Raw genomic sequence first — 11,977 nt, forward strand, 5'->3', positions numbered from 1 at the left:
TTACCATATAATTTAAAGCCACAGTCCATTCCTTAAAACTTCTAGTCTTTCTGGAGAGAGAAATCAGAGAACACGGCATGGTTTCAGAACGCAAACAAACTTTGAGTCCTCACACTTTCCAAGCACAAAAGAGCTGAGGTGCTGTGTGTGCCACTCAGAACATCCTTCTCTTCCAGGACTGCGAGGCCTGATGCTGTCAGTCATGTTGGCCTCTCTCATGAGCTCCCTGACCTCCATCTTCAACAGCTCTAGCACCCTCTTCACCATGGACATCTACACCAAGATCCGGAAGAGAGCATCTGAGAAAGAGCTCATGATTGTAGGAAGGTAAATACAGCATTCTCATGCCATGCACCACGAAAGCTTGAATAATCAGAGAGGTTCCATCTATGTTACCCCTCAAGCTAGGGAAGATTGCTAGGTGCCTGCGTAGAATGGGAGTTATCTCTGTAGCTAGTTATGTTTGCCCTTGAGTGGCATTTAGTTTTCATTTGGAGATCATCAAACAATGCCCCTCTGGAGCAAGAAGTGACATCAGAGATCATCTAATCTAACTCTTATTTTATCAATGAGCAAAATGAGGCTTGTCCTGCTTAGATCCAGGCAACCTGGACAGCAGCAGGGCCAAGACTGGAACTCATGGCCAACTGAGTTCTTGCCCAAGGCTGTTTATACTGCCCCACACTGTCCTCCTCAGCCTTCAATACTGTAGCTCTCCACATTGGCTGTCTTTGAGGCCCAGATGCCTCCAATGCCTTGACCCTTTGCTGCAACATTTTGCAAGACCATTGTGAGGGTCAAGTGTGCTTATGAGCATGCTCTGTAAAGTTTAAAACACCACGCTATGTGCACATTTGTTATTGTCAAATGGGTCAATGGACACAACAGGGTACCGAAGGCAGTAAGCATTGTTACATGTGTCAGGAGTGCTCATGATCACAGTTATCCATGGAGCAGATTCTCTGGATAGGGGACTAGCAGAAGGTCTGCTATGTCTCTCCATTGGGCTAAGGCAGGTCGACCTCCTCAGGGCAGGTAGAACCAGTCCCTGGGGTGTCAGTCAAGAGAAAGGTTTCCATTGAGTGCAGGAGGGGTATGAGCTGCTGCCTCATAGGTCTTATCAGCAAGATTAGGGCAAAGGAAGGAAAAGAAAAATGACAGGCCTCTCTTGGGTGACAAGACTCAGGGGAGGTCTGACCAGGCCCGAGTCTACTACTCTGCTTCACAGGAAGCAGCACTGTTACCCTGACTGGTTTTCCCTCAGAAAGGAGTTTCCTGACTTTTTCTGTTATTTCTAAGGCTCAAGATGCAACATGGGAAGAGAACCATTTTGTTGCTTGGCTCAGGGCTGGACCCCTTGGCCCTGAGATTATGTTGTGGCTCACATTTTTGTGCATCCCACGACTGCTGCCCGGGGGCTTGTCCTTGCCCTGGATAAGCTTACAGTTATAAGAAACAATTCTATTCTTTGCTGTGGGGACTGTAAGAGCAATCAGGGGATCAGAGAAGGGAGAGGTGAGTGTGGCATGTGGTAGATGGGGAAGGCTCCTGTGGGTGGGAGACCCTGAGCTGAGTCCAAAATGATGGGTAGGATTTGGGTAAATGGGGGGCAATAGGAAGGGAATTCCAGAAGGAGAAATATGTGAGTGAAAACACTGCTTTGTGAGGGTTAGTTTAAGACTCTTTTGCCTTAAATTCAAGTAAGTGAGGTAAGGGAAACATAGCCTTCTTTCTAAATAAATCAAGAGCATAAGTAAGAAGAGCTTGTAAGGGAACCCTACACTCTTTTCAGGACTTGAAGTGAAACTCAAAAGGAGGAGACCTGAAAATACCTGGTAGTGTGCCTTTCTATCTAGATTGTTCCTTTATAAACTCTTCTTGGCTTGTGTTTTTAACTTTATTATGAAGAAGAAGAAAGAGGAGAAAATAATAATTATAGTCTTTACCATTTATTGGGTGTCTACTATTTGCTAGGTGTTTTACTATCAGTAATCCTTGTTCCAACCTTGCAAGATTTGCCTTATTATTCCAGATTTACAGATGGAGAAATTGAGACTCAGAGAGCTTAAGCAACATGTCCAGTATTACACAGAGAGAGTAAGAATTTGAATCCAGGACTGTCTGGCTCCAATACCCTGATCCTAAACTCTACTGCCTCTCAGAGGGAGATTCTCTTATGGTAGTGACTGAGTCTACATTGCTATTGAAAGCCAAGGGCATTTCACTTACTCATAGGCATAGATGATTTTCCTGAAGAGAGAGAATACAGAAGAAAAAAGCCTAAAGAATGAATTTGCTAATTATTTTTCCTTGCTGTGATCATATTATATGTATGTAATATGTATATATATACACACCTATATATATAATTTATATATATAATATATATTAAAAATGTATACATTTATGTGTGTATTTATATTTGCTAGTTGTGTGTGTGTGTGTGTGTGTGTGTATATATATATATATACACACACACACACACACATACACCCCTAATGATATATATCTACTCATGTAGACCCATTTATTGACACTCTGTTGTGGGGGCTTTGATTTCAGGTTGTTCATCCTGGTGCTGATTGGTGTCAGCATCGCCTGGGTGCCCATTGTGCAGTCAGGACAAAGTGGGCAGCTCTTCGATTACATCCAGTCCGTCACCAGTTACTTGGGACCACCCATCGCAGCTGTTTTCCTGCTTGCTGTTTTCTGGAAGAGAACCACTGAGCCAGTAGGTATCATTCTGGCATGTCCAGAAAAGCCATTCTGGCACAGAAGTTCCCACATGGGTTTGCATGTTCTCTATGAGAAGGATTCTATTTCCCAGACATCTTAAGCAGGAATGGATGTGCTACTGAGGGTTTGTATTGGAGAGCCTCCAGGGACGACAGGACTCTCCTGGGTTCACATTCTCTAGGACTCTCCTCCTTGCTGCTGGTTCCAAACTAATGATGTACATTTTCCATCCACTCTTCGTGATTTTGACCCGACTGCATGGCACTCCCTGGGACGTCTGTAGCCCCTGGGTGAGCAGCTCCAGAAGAAGTCCCAGCACAGTCTGCTTTCAGTGGTTCTGTAGTGAGCAAGGCTTTCCAGCCAGCACTTTTCAGGGCCCAGTGAAGGACTACGACCTGGTCCTCAAGCAATTTATATGCAAAACAATGTAAAGTAGACAACAATTGAAGGATAAAATGTGGCACAAAATCTAAGTAGGGAGGGATTCCCAGAAACGCTACATCACTGTGGGCTGAAACTGAGAGGGAAGAGAGGGCTTTCAAGGCAGAGAGACTAGCACTGCCCGGAACTTGGAGGTGGAAGTGGAAGGATAGGAGTGAGGGTGAGGAATCTCCCCTGGGTCGAGAGGGAGTTTGTGTGTGTGTATAATGGAAGACATAACTGGAAAGGGAGGTTAGGGTTAGTTGAGGAATGGCCCCTTTGAAAGCTAAGCTAAAGAATTTGAGTCGTCAGTGGGGTGACATTGCAGATTTTGAAGCACAATGAAAAAGATGCCTTTGGATATGCCTTCTGATTGGGGTGTTGCTCAGCTGTGTCTGTATCCTACCATCTACGTGATTGGGGAGGGTTGGGAAAGAGTAGGGGTGCTGACTATGTAGCTGATCGTCTGAAACAATGTAATTGATGATGTATTTTTGGTTGGAGACAACTCTTTTCTCCCAGTAGGATAGAAACAAATATATACCAGTGAAATACTTCACTGGAGTGACCCCAGCTTTGAGGTACATAAATCACCACATGTGCCTCTCTTCATTTGACATTTGCCATTAGGAAGATAGTCCAGATTTGCTGGTGACACAAAACCGGGTGCGTAGATAAATGCCCTTAAGAGGTCAGAATTGAACCTGAAAGTGATCTCAACAGGTTAGAGAAATAGGGACACATCTTGGGATATGTTTCAGTAGAGGTTGGCAGAAGCTGGTTCACTGAGCGATTTCCAAAATACAATTTAGGAAAGTGTGGCTAGAAGCCCAGTTGGGTGTTGCAGTGGGCTATAAGTAGATTCAATCCAGCAGTGGACCAAGGCTTTCAAAACAAAAGGCTAAGAACTGGCTAGACTGAGGAGGTTCTGAAGTGGGGGTGATTTTACGCTCTCCCAGGGGACATTTAGCAATGTCTGGGAACATTTCTGAGGGTTATGACTTGGGGAATGCTATTGATATCTAGTGGGTGAAGGCAAAGGATGCTGCTAAACACTCTACAATGCACAGGACAGCACCCCCCGTCCCCGCAAAGAATTATCCAACCCAGCTGTCACAGTGCTGAGGGTAAGAAACCCTGGCCTTGAGTCTCTGGAGTATAGCACATAGAGATTGCAAGGTGACTACAAGGACTGGTTAGGCACTGAGTTTGCTGAGGGGTGACTCCAAGTCTTGAGGAAAATGTCATAGGTTCCTAGATTTTTCAAGAGCTTCTTGGGAATAAAGACTAAAGGAATAGGAAGAGGCTAATTGCCAAAAGAGAAGGAAAACCTTAGCAAGTTTTATCAATGCTATTCACACAAACTAAATCAAGAAATATTTTTTTGACTTAATATGTTCTGGGGGATGAATGGGGAACACTTTTTTCTTTTTCCGTATTCCTTCATTCATCTACCAGACACTTCCAGATGTCAGACATGGGCCTAGGCACTAGCAACACAAAGAGAATGAATCCTGGTTCCTTCCTGGGTAGGCTCCCAACACAGATGGGGAGACAGAGAAGTGAATGGGTGATTACACAGCAGTGTGGTCAGTACTGGCGTGGAAGTGTGTCCACAGTGCTGCAGCCATAGCAAGGAGGAGGCACTCACCTAGTTTTGTCTGGGGAGGAAGGGAGGGGACATTTAAGCTGGAACAAAGTTACCAGGAAGGGAAGAGTCTGTGCTCTTCCAGATAGAGAGAATGACCTTTGCAAAGACTTGGGACATGAACACACATGACATATTTAAAGAATAACTGGTAATTTAGCACACCTGGAATATAAAGTGTAGGCATACTGATGGCTAGCAAAGGGGCTATTCAGATCAGCACTTGACATGAATGCTCTTTCTGTCCACCCTTCTATGGGCTCGCTCTACTTTGTCCTTTTAAAATGTGGCCTCTAGACTCAGACCTCGTCCTCTAGGTGAGGACTGACCAAAAAGAAAGAATGAAAGAAAGGAAGAAAAAGGTTTAAAAAAACCTGAAAAGTTGTCCCTCAATATTTCTAGTCTTTTAAAGGCTTTCCATATTTGTTATATGCAAATCCAAAATTTAATGTAAAAACATAGTATAATTTTATGTTCTCGAATTAAAAACAGTGACTTTGGATCTATAAAAGGGCCTGAAGAAGGAAGTATTATGTATATGTTGATGGAAAAGTTCATTTCTTTCTCTTTCATTCCCAAAGACCCAATTTTTTCCCATGTCTTCGAGGAAAACAAATTCTTTCTCAAGTAATTACTTTATATCTGAATGTGCCTAAATCTGGAGGCTGATGGTGATAGTAGCTGCAGGCAAAGAGATTCAAATTATTTTTAAATCCAAGGGAATTTTTGGAGTTGAGGCTTTCGGTTGACATTCTATACCAGTTATTAGACACTTTACCACATTGTATTATGAGTCCTTGTTTTACGACCCAGGGAAAGTCACATCACTGAAATGTGATGAACACACCCACTGAAGACCTGACTTAACACTCCTCTCCACATTCTAAACTCCAGTGTCTGGCTTCAGATGGGCTGGAGCTGTCATTTCTCTTACCTTTATTCCTTTGCCTCTGTTCCCCCAGGAATGCTTGGCTGTTTTGTATGTTTGGTGTCAGTTAACCCAGAGTTTTCTTTTACAGGGAGCCTTTTGGGGACTGATCTTAGGATTTCTGGTTGGGCTGGCCCGTATGATTACTGAATTTGCCTATGGAACCGGGAGCTGCATGGAGCCCAGCAACTGCCCCACGATTATCTGTGGTGTGCACTACTTGTACTTTGCCATCATCCTGTTTGCCATTTCTTTCATCACCATTGTGGTTGTCTCCCTCTTCACCAAGCCTATTCCAGATGTGCATGTGAGTATCCATTTGGGAGGCCTGTCCTGCCCTTGTTTCCTGTTCTCGCTGCAACACCTATCCTGGTTGGTCTTGGCTCAGTTAGACATCTCACACTCACATGACTAAAGCAGTCCACATTTGCTTTTGGTTTCATGTAGATGGATACAGGACAGGGAGCACGATGTGCCAGCAGGGCAGTATCAAGCATGTTTCTTCAACAAGAGTCCTCACAACAGTCCACATTTCAGTCCAGTGGCTATTCTCTGGATCCTGCTCCTGTGACGGCTCAGGTGCAAGGGAATGAGATCACACAGGCGGCCACACGGCTTAGATGCTCATGTCCCAAATAGGAACTTCTATTTCTTGTAACAGTCTCATGGTCAGAACTTCCAGGGATCCCAGCAAGGGACATACTTAGTTAAAAAAATCACCACACTCAAGGAAATCTGCAGTATGATTTACCCTTTATATATATTTTCCAATTAAGCCACGAAACAGTTGCCCATAGCATTCAAGATATTTCAAACAATATTAAAGTCCAGTTGATTCAAGACTTCAAAAATGGCAAGTACTCTTCTTTAGCTCTAGACATTGCCCTTGGTTTAGAGTTTATTCATAGCCTTCCCAATGCAGATGAAGATTACAAATTATGGGCCATTTTTTTCCATAAGCAATATAGTCTAGTAACCCAACACAGCTGACATTCTACCTTTTTCAGGTTTCTAAAGAACAGAACTAGAGAGTTAACCCAAGGTCATACTTCTCCGTAGAGAAAGAGAAAGGGTTTCTTAACCCTTTACTCACAGATATACAAATATGGAATCCCTAAGAGACCTTCAACCTCATTGCCAAATTTTCAAAGCTGTGACCAACCTTAATGTCAAATAAAGACTACTTTATAGAAGGAGAACCACCATCATTTTTATTGGCTGAATCTGTCACAGGCTTTCTTTGTGTTGTATCAGTTGCTTCCCTATGTCTCAGTCTGAAAATATTGCAGCCCCAAACACATCTAGCTCCATGTTTCCTCATGAAGGAGAGAAAGCAAAGTAGTCACCATAAAGGGCATGGTTGGGATGAATACATTGCATTGATTTTCAGACTTCTTCAAGTTTCTGGTTTCAAATCAATAGAAACTATGTCTCCAGCTCTTCCCTATTCTAAATGGCTCATGATTCTACAGATTCTCTCCCCATAATATGACAAACATATTGTGAAAAAATCGGATCTTACAGATTTTGGTCTTAACAAATGGATGTCTAATCTTGTTTCCCAGCACCAGCGCTAAAAGGAACAAATTCATTTGTCATATGCAACAAGAGTTCATTCATTCAACAAACATTTCTATATTTAAGGCAGTCTCTTAGCCTCTGAATATGCATATGTCATAAGGGCTAGTGTATACATGTGTATGATTTACATCTAACTTCTCCACATATTTAGAGATAATGCTGTGGATGGACACTATTATCTATGTTCTTGTTGATACTGAGAGGCCACATTCCTTTTCCTTTCTTGATGCATATCTCTTTGTATTCCCAACATTTTGGTCCAAGACACTATTTGGATCTTTCTACTAACCTGTTCTGTCTCCTCCACAGCTCTACCGCCTGTGTTGGAGCCTGCGCAATAGCAAAGAGGAACGTATTGACTTGGATGCAGAAGAGGAGACTATCCAAGAAGCCCCGGAGGAGAGCATTGAAATAGGTGATTTATGACTGAAAGCCTATTCCCAAGCCCTAAAATCTTACTCCTACGGCAGCCAGAAGACTTTACCGAATCCTTCACTAAATGCCTTCATCAAAGTTCAGATCTTTCTCCTAGAAGGGAGTGAGGAGCGAGTGGGGTGTGAGATGGATAAATGGGTTTTGGGAAGATCACTCTAAGGCCTGGTCAAGGGGAGGAGGGGGATACAGAATCATCCCAGCTCGCCCACCCCTCATAGTTTACAGTGCTCAGTGAGTAAGCGTGGATGAGGTATTTGCCACCCTGAATTGATTTGGGACAAGGCCAGGGACAAGGGAAGAGTCAGAGCTCTTCCGACATAGCCTATGAACTGAAAGCAGGTGGAACCAAAGCTATGGTCAGTTCTAGTGACATCAGCGGAGTGGAATTGAGGCTCTTGGGGTCTTGTGTCTTACTGGATTACCACATCAAATTTAGAAAATCAAATTTCTCTGGAAGTCCAGTGAGACCATGCTTAGTCAATGCTCAGAGACTTATCCTGATCATGGGGAAATGCTTTCCTCGGCTTCTGTGTTGCAACGTTTCCTCTCTACACGGGAGGGGTGCAAGCATGGAGGATAGTTGTGGAGATGTGCGGTATGCAGACATGTGGGAGCTCAAGGTCATATGTGCTTTACCTGGTGCTGGGCTGGAGGTCTCATCACTCCATCTGAAGGTGAGTACAGATGCAGCAGAACAAGTTCTGAATCTGGCCATCAGGAATATCATAGAATCTTAGCTCTGGAAAGGGCCCTAGAGGTTATTTGGTCTTATCATCTCATTTTACAGACATGTAAATTGAGGCCCAAGGAGGGACAGGCTTTACCTATGGTCCCAGCTCTGATACAATCTGCTCTTGATTTCTAAAGACCTTTCAGTTCTGAAACTTGTAGCTCTGCAAGTACTGGAAGGAACCTGCAGCCATAGGCAGCTGACCATGGTGTTGAAAAACACAGCCCCTTCCTGCTTCCTTGGAGCAGGTGGGCACGAACATGCCCCCTACTTTTCCCACCTCCAAAAATGTCTCCACATTGAGTGAGAATATCATAGGTTTAAAAGGGACATGGATAAGGAATATCTAGAATGTTCTAATATGGAAGAAGTGATTAGTTGTGTACCAGAGGGCAGACTTAAGACTGATGGGTGGAAAAAACTTGTTCAATTTTAACTCCAAGTAAGGAGGCAGGATAGGGCAGAGTGTAGGATTTGGATTCAGGAAGAACTGGGATTGAATCCTGACTTCTCTACTTACTACCCTGGGCAAGTGATTCCATTTTTCTAAAGCTTAGATTCCTTATGTAAAAGTATTCTAAATGATAGCCCATATCTTCTAGTACTGTTGGAAACATAGAATGACATAATGCTCCACCATAAGAATTGGCTATGATTATCATCATCATTATTGCTACTAAGGAAGAGTTTTCTAATGGAGTTGGTCTGGAAAAGGGTGAGCAGCAAGTGTGCATCTATTAGGGATGCCATATAGGGGACTCCCACACTGGCTATGGAATTAGCTTAGTGACTTCTGAGGTTCATGGAAGCACTTGAATCCTGTTGTTGAACTCATGGTGAAACCAAACTGAACACCATGCCCTTAAAGTACTATAAACTAAGCTCTCTTGAGGGCTTTTATAGGCAATGGGTGTCACTCTCACCATTCTCTGAGAAACAGCAGCACAAGGAACCTTACAGCTGCATCATCATCCTCATATCATTATCATCACCACTATCATCATCATGATTGATAATGATACGATCATAACATATTTTAATTATGTATACCTTATTCTATTCTAGCGATTCATTTTGGTACCACATCATACTTTTAAGGCAGATAATGCAAGTATAATTTTTCCAGTTTTACAGATGAGGAAAATAAGACACAGAGACTTTCTCAAGGCCACCTAACTTTTTATTGACCCAGATAACTGTGCATTTCACACTTGGGCTGGTCAGTGAGCCCAGCTCCTTGCTACTCCTTCCCTATTCTTCTGTTTTGGTGGAGTGGACCAAAGTGGATGGGTACAAGGAGGTTTGTCTCTCTTTCCTATGCGTGTGAGAAGAAAGAGAGAATAGGAGGAGACTAACACTACTTGACACCTACTATGTACTGGGTGCTCTCTCTTTCAATCTTATGAGGAAGAATATATTATTTATCAAATTTCACAGATACAGAAGATGAGAGGTGAATTAACAAGGCCATAAAACTGGGTTTTGGTTCCAGTTCTGACACATGTATGTGCTTGATCACTAAGGTTCTTTCCAGTTCTAAAATTCTGTGACTCTTAAAGATGGCAGGATGGAGAGCAGTTGTCCCTGACCATGGTGCTGAAAACACAGTGGGCTTCACTTCCTATCTAGTGAGTTACAGACCTGAGATTCTAACCCAGGTCTGTCTACCTCCAATGCCACACCTGGGCTCAGAGGAGAGAATTAGTTCCCTGGGTGGGCATGCACTTAGAATGGCAGGGCCAGTTGGATGGTTTGATTCAGCAATGTTGATATGCAACATGAGATCTTAAGCCCTGGAAGTGTTGATCACTGCTGCCCCATATTGGGGACCGTTCAGACAAATCCTTATCACATATCTGGATCTGTTGTGAAGACTTGGAATTTCCAGGTGTAGCCAATGCACTCCTGAGTCATGCCAGTTTCATTGCTTTCCAGCGATGTAGCAAACAGATATGAGTTTATGTGCTTTAGAGGTGGGTTTTCTGTGTCCTTCATATGTCCCAGTTCCCCATCCCATTGTTAACATTTCCCTCTCAAAAACTATTATTTTCTGTTTGATTCTGTTATATATCAAAATGCATTTGCGTGGGGCCTGATATAGATAAAATTTAGGCTAGCTGATCATAAGTATGTAGAATCCATCTATTAACATCATCTTGTAATTAATTAAGTTCACTCAAACATTTTGTACTATATCCATTCCTGCAAATGAGAAAATTGGGAAATGTCTACTCCCCTGGAAACCTTTTCTAGTCCCTTCTGCTTCTGTATCCAATAGTTCTTTTATGGCTTTCCCCAACACAGAAGTTCCTGAGAAGAAAAAAGGATGGTTCAAGAGGGCCTATGACCTGTTTTGTGGCCTGGATCAGCAGAAAGGCCCCAAGATGACAAAGGAAGAGGAGGCAGCCATGAAGCTGAAGATGACAGACACCTCCGAGAAACCTTTGTGGCGGACAGTAGTGAACATCAATGGCGTCATCTTGCTGACTGTGGCCGTCTTCTGCCACGCATATTTTGCCTGAGTCCTGCCTTCTGCTGCGGACTGCACTCATGAAGGCCGGACTCTTTCCTCTGCCTCCCTTTAGCCCCATTCAGTGGTGTTCAAGGGAAACCAGCCAGTTGTAAACTTTGCCCAGTCGATAAATGTGTACATGTGTAATTACAGGCTAGCTGGAGAAGAATCATTAACTTGCTGTTAACTTATGTATTTGAGGCCACTGTGATACAGTCAGCAGTACAGATTAGAGCTGCAGAAGGAAAGTCCACTTAGTCCTGTCTAGGAAAACACAGTCTAAGAAACAGAAGCCCTGTGATATCTGATGCAAGTTTGTCTCAGGTAGATTCAGTGTGTCAATATTGTTTGTGATCCTTGAGTATTATTTTAAGAGTTTGGTCTCCCTTGTTCCTGCTACTTTCCCTGTCTGACTTCCCTGTCATCTTTTTTTTTTAAATGTCCCACCTCATCACATCCTTGTCAAGTTTTTCCTGGCATAAGAAAAATCAATCTGATAAACTGATGAATGCATGGAAGTTGAAGATAGAGGCCTAATGGAATCCCTGTCTTGGGTGTTTGTTTTTTAAAGGAGTAGCCTGGGGATGGCAGTGCTTACCCCAAAGAGATGGACCCAGCCTCAGCCCAGTGGGGAAAGCAGATAATCTTGAATCAGGAGATTTTCTAGTCTTTTAAAAAATGTCCATTGTGAGTTCTTCAAGTGTGGGATTTCACTCATTTTGGCATTCCCTGTGCCTGGAATGTCTTAGCCACCCAGCAATGTTTGTGAGCTGAATGAATGATGTGGGCATTTATTTATAAACACTTGCTTTATGTTTGGTTAACCTTTCCTTGTGGCTGCACAAAGTATACACTCTGGTGACTATAATGAATTGGAATGCATTTCCAGAGACCACTCCCCTTCATAGTGTTGATGCTGACCTATGAGCTTAGAAGCTGACTCTGTCTCACATAATAGAGCAGATGTGCCTCTTGGGGGCATCTGTC

General features: G+C 43.1%; 1 protein-coding gene across 1 annotated transcript in view; it reads left to right on the top strand.

Annotated features, from left to right (window-relative positions):
* SLC5A1 (solute carrier family 5 member 1) overlaps positions 1–11,000 on the top strand; it is a 59,548-nt gene extending 48,548 nt beyond the window's left edge. The window contains exons 11-15 of the mRNA XM_058531870.1: positions 177–327; positions 2,563–2,731; positions 5,824–6,039; positions 7,623–7,728; positions 10,783–11,000. Of these exons, the coding sequence (XP_058387853.1) occupies positions 177–327; positions 2,563–2,731; positions 5,824–6,039; positions 7,623–7,728; positions 10,783–11,000 (860 nt within the window). The remainder of the gene's footprint in view (positions 1–176; positions 328–2,562; positions 2,732–5,823; positions 6,040–7,622; positions 7,729–10,782) is intronic.
* The last annotated feature ends 977 nt before the right edge of the window (positions 11,001–11,977 follow it).

Source organism: Diceros bicornis, chromosome 35 (assembly GCF_020826845.1).
Source record: "Diceros bicornis minor isolate mBicDic1 chromosome 35, mDicBic1.mat.cur, whole genome shotgun sequence".
Taxonomy (NCBI): Eukaryota; Metazoa; Chordata; class Mammalia; order Perissodactyla; family Rhinocerotidae; genus Diceros; species Diceros bicornis.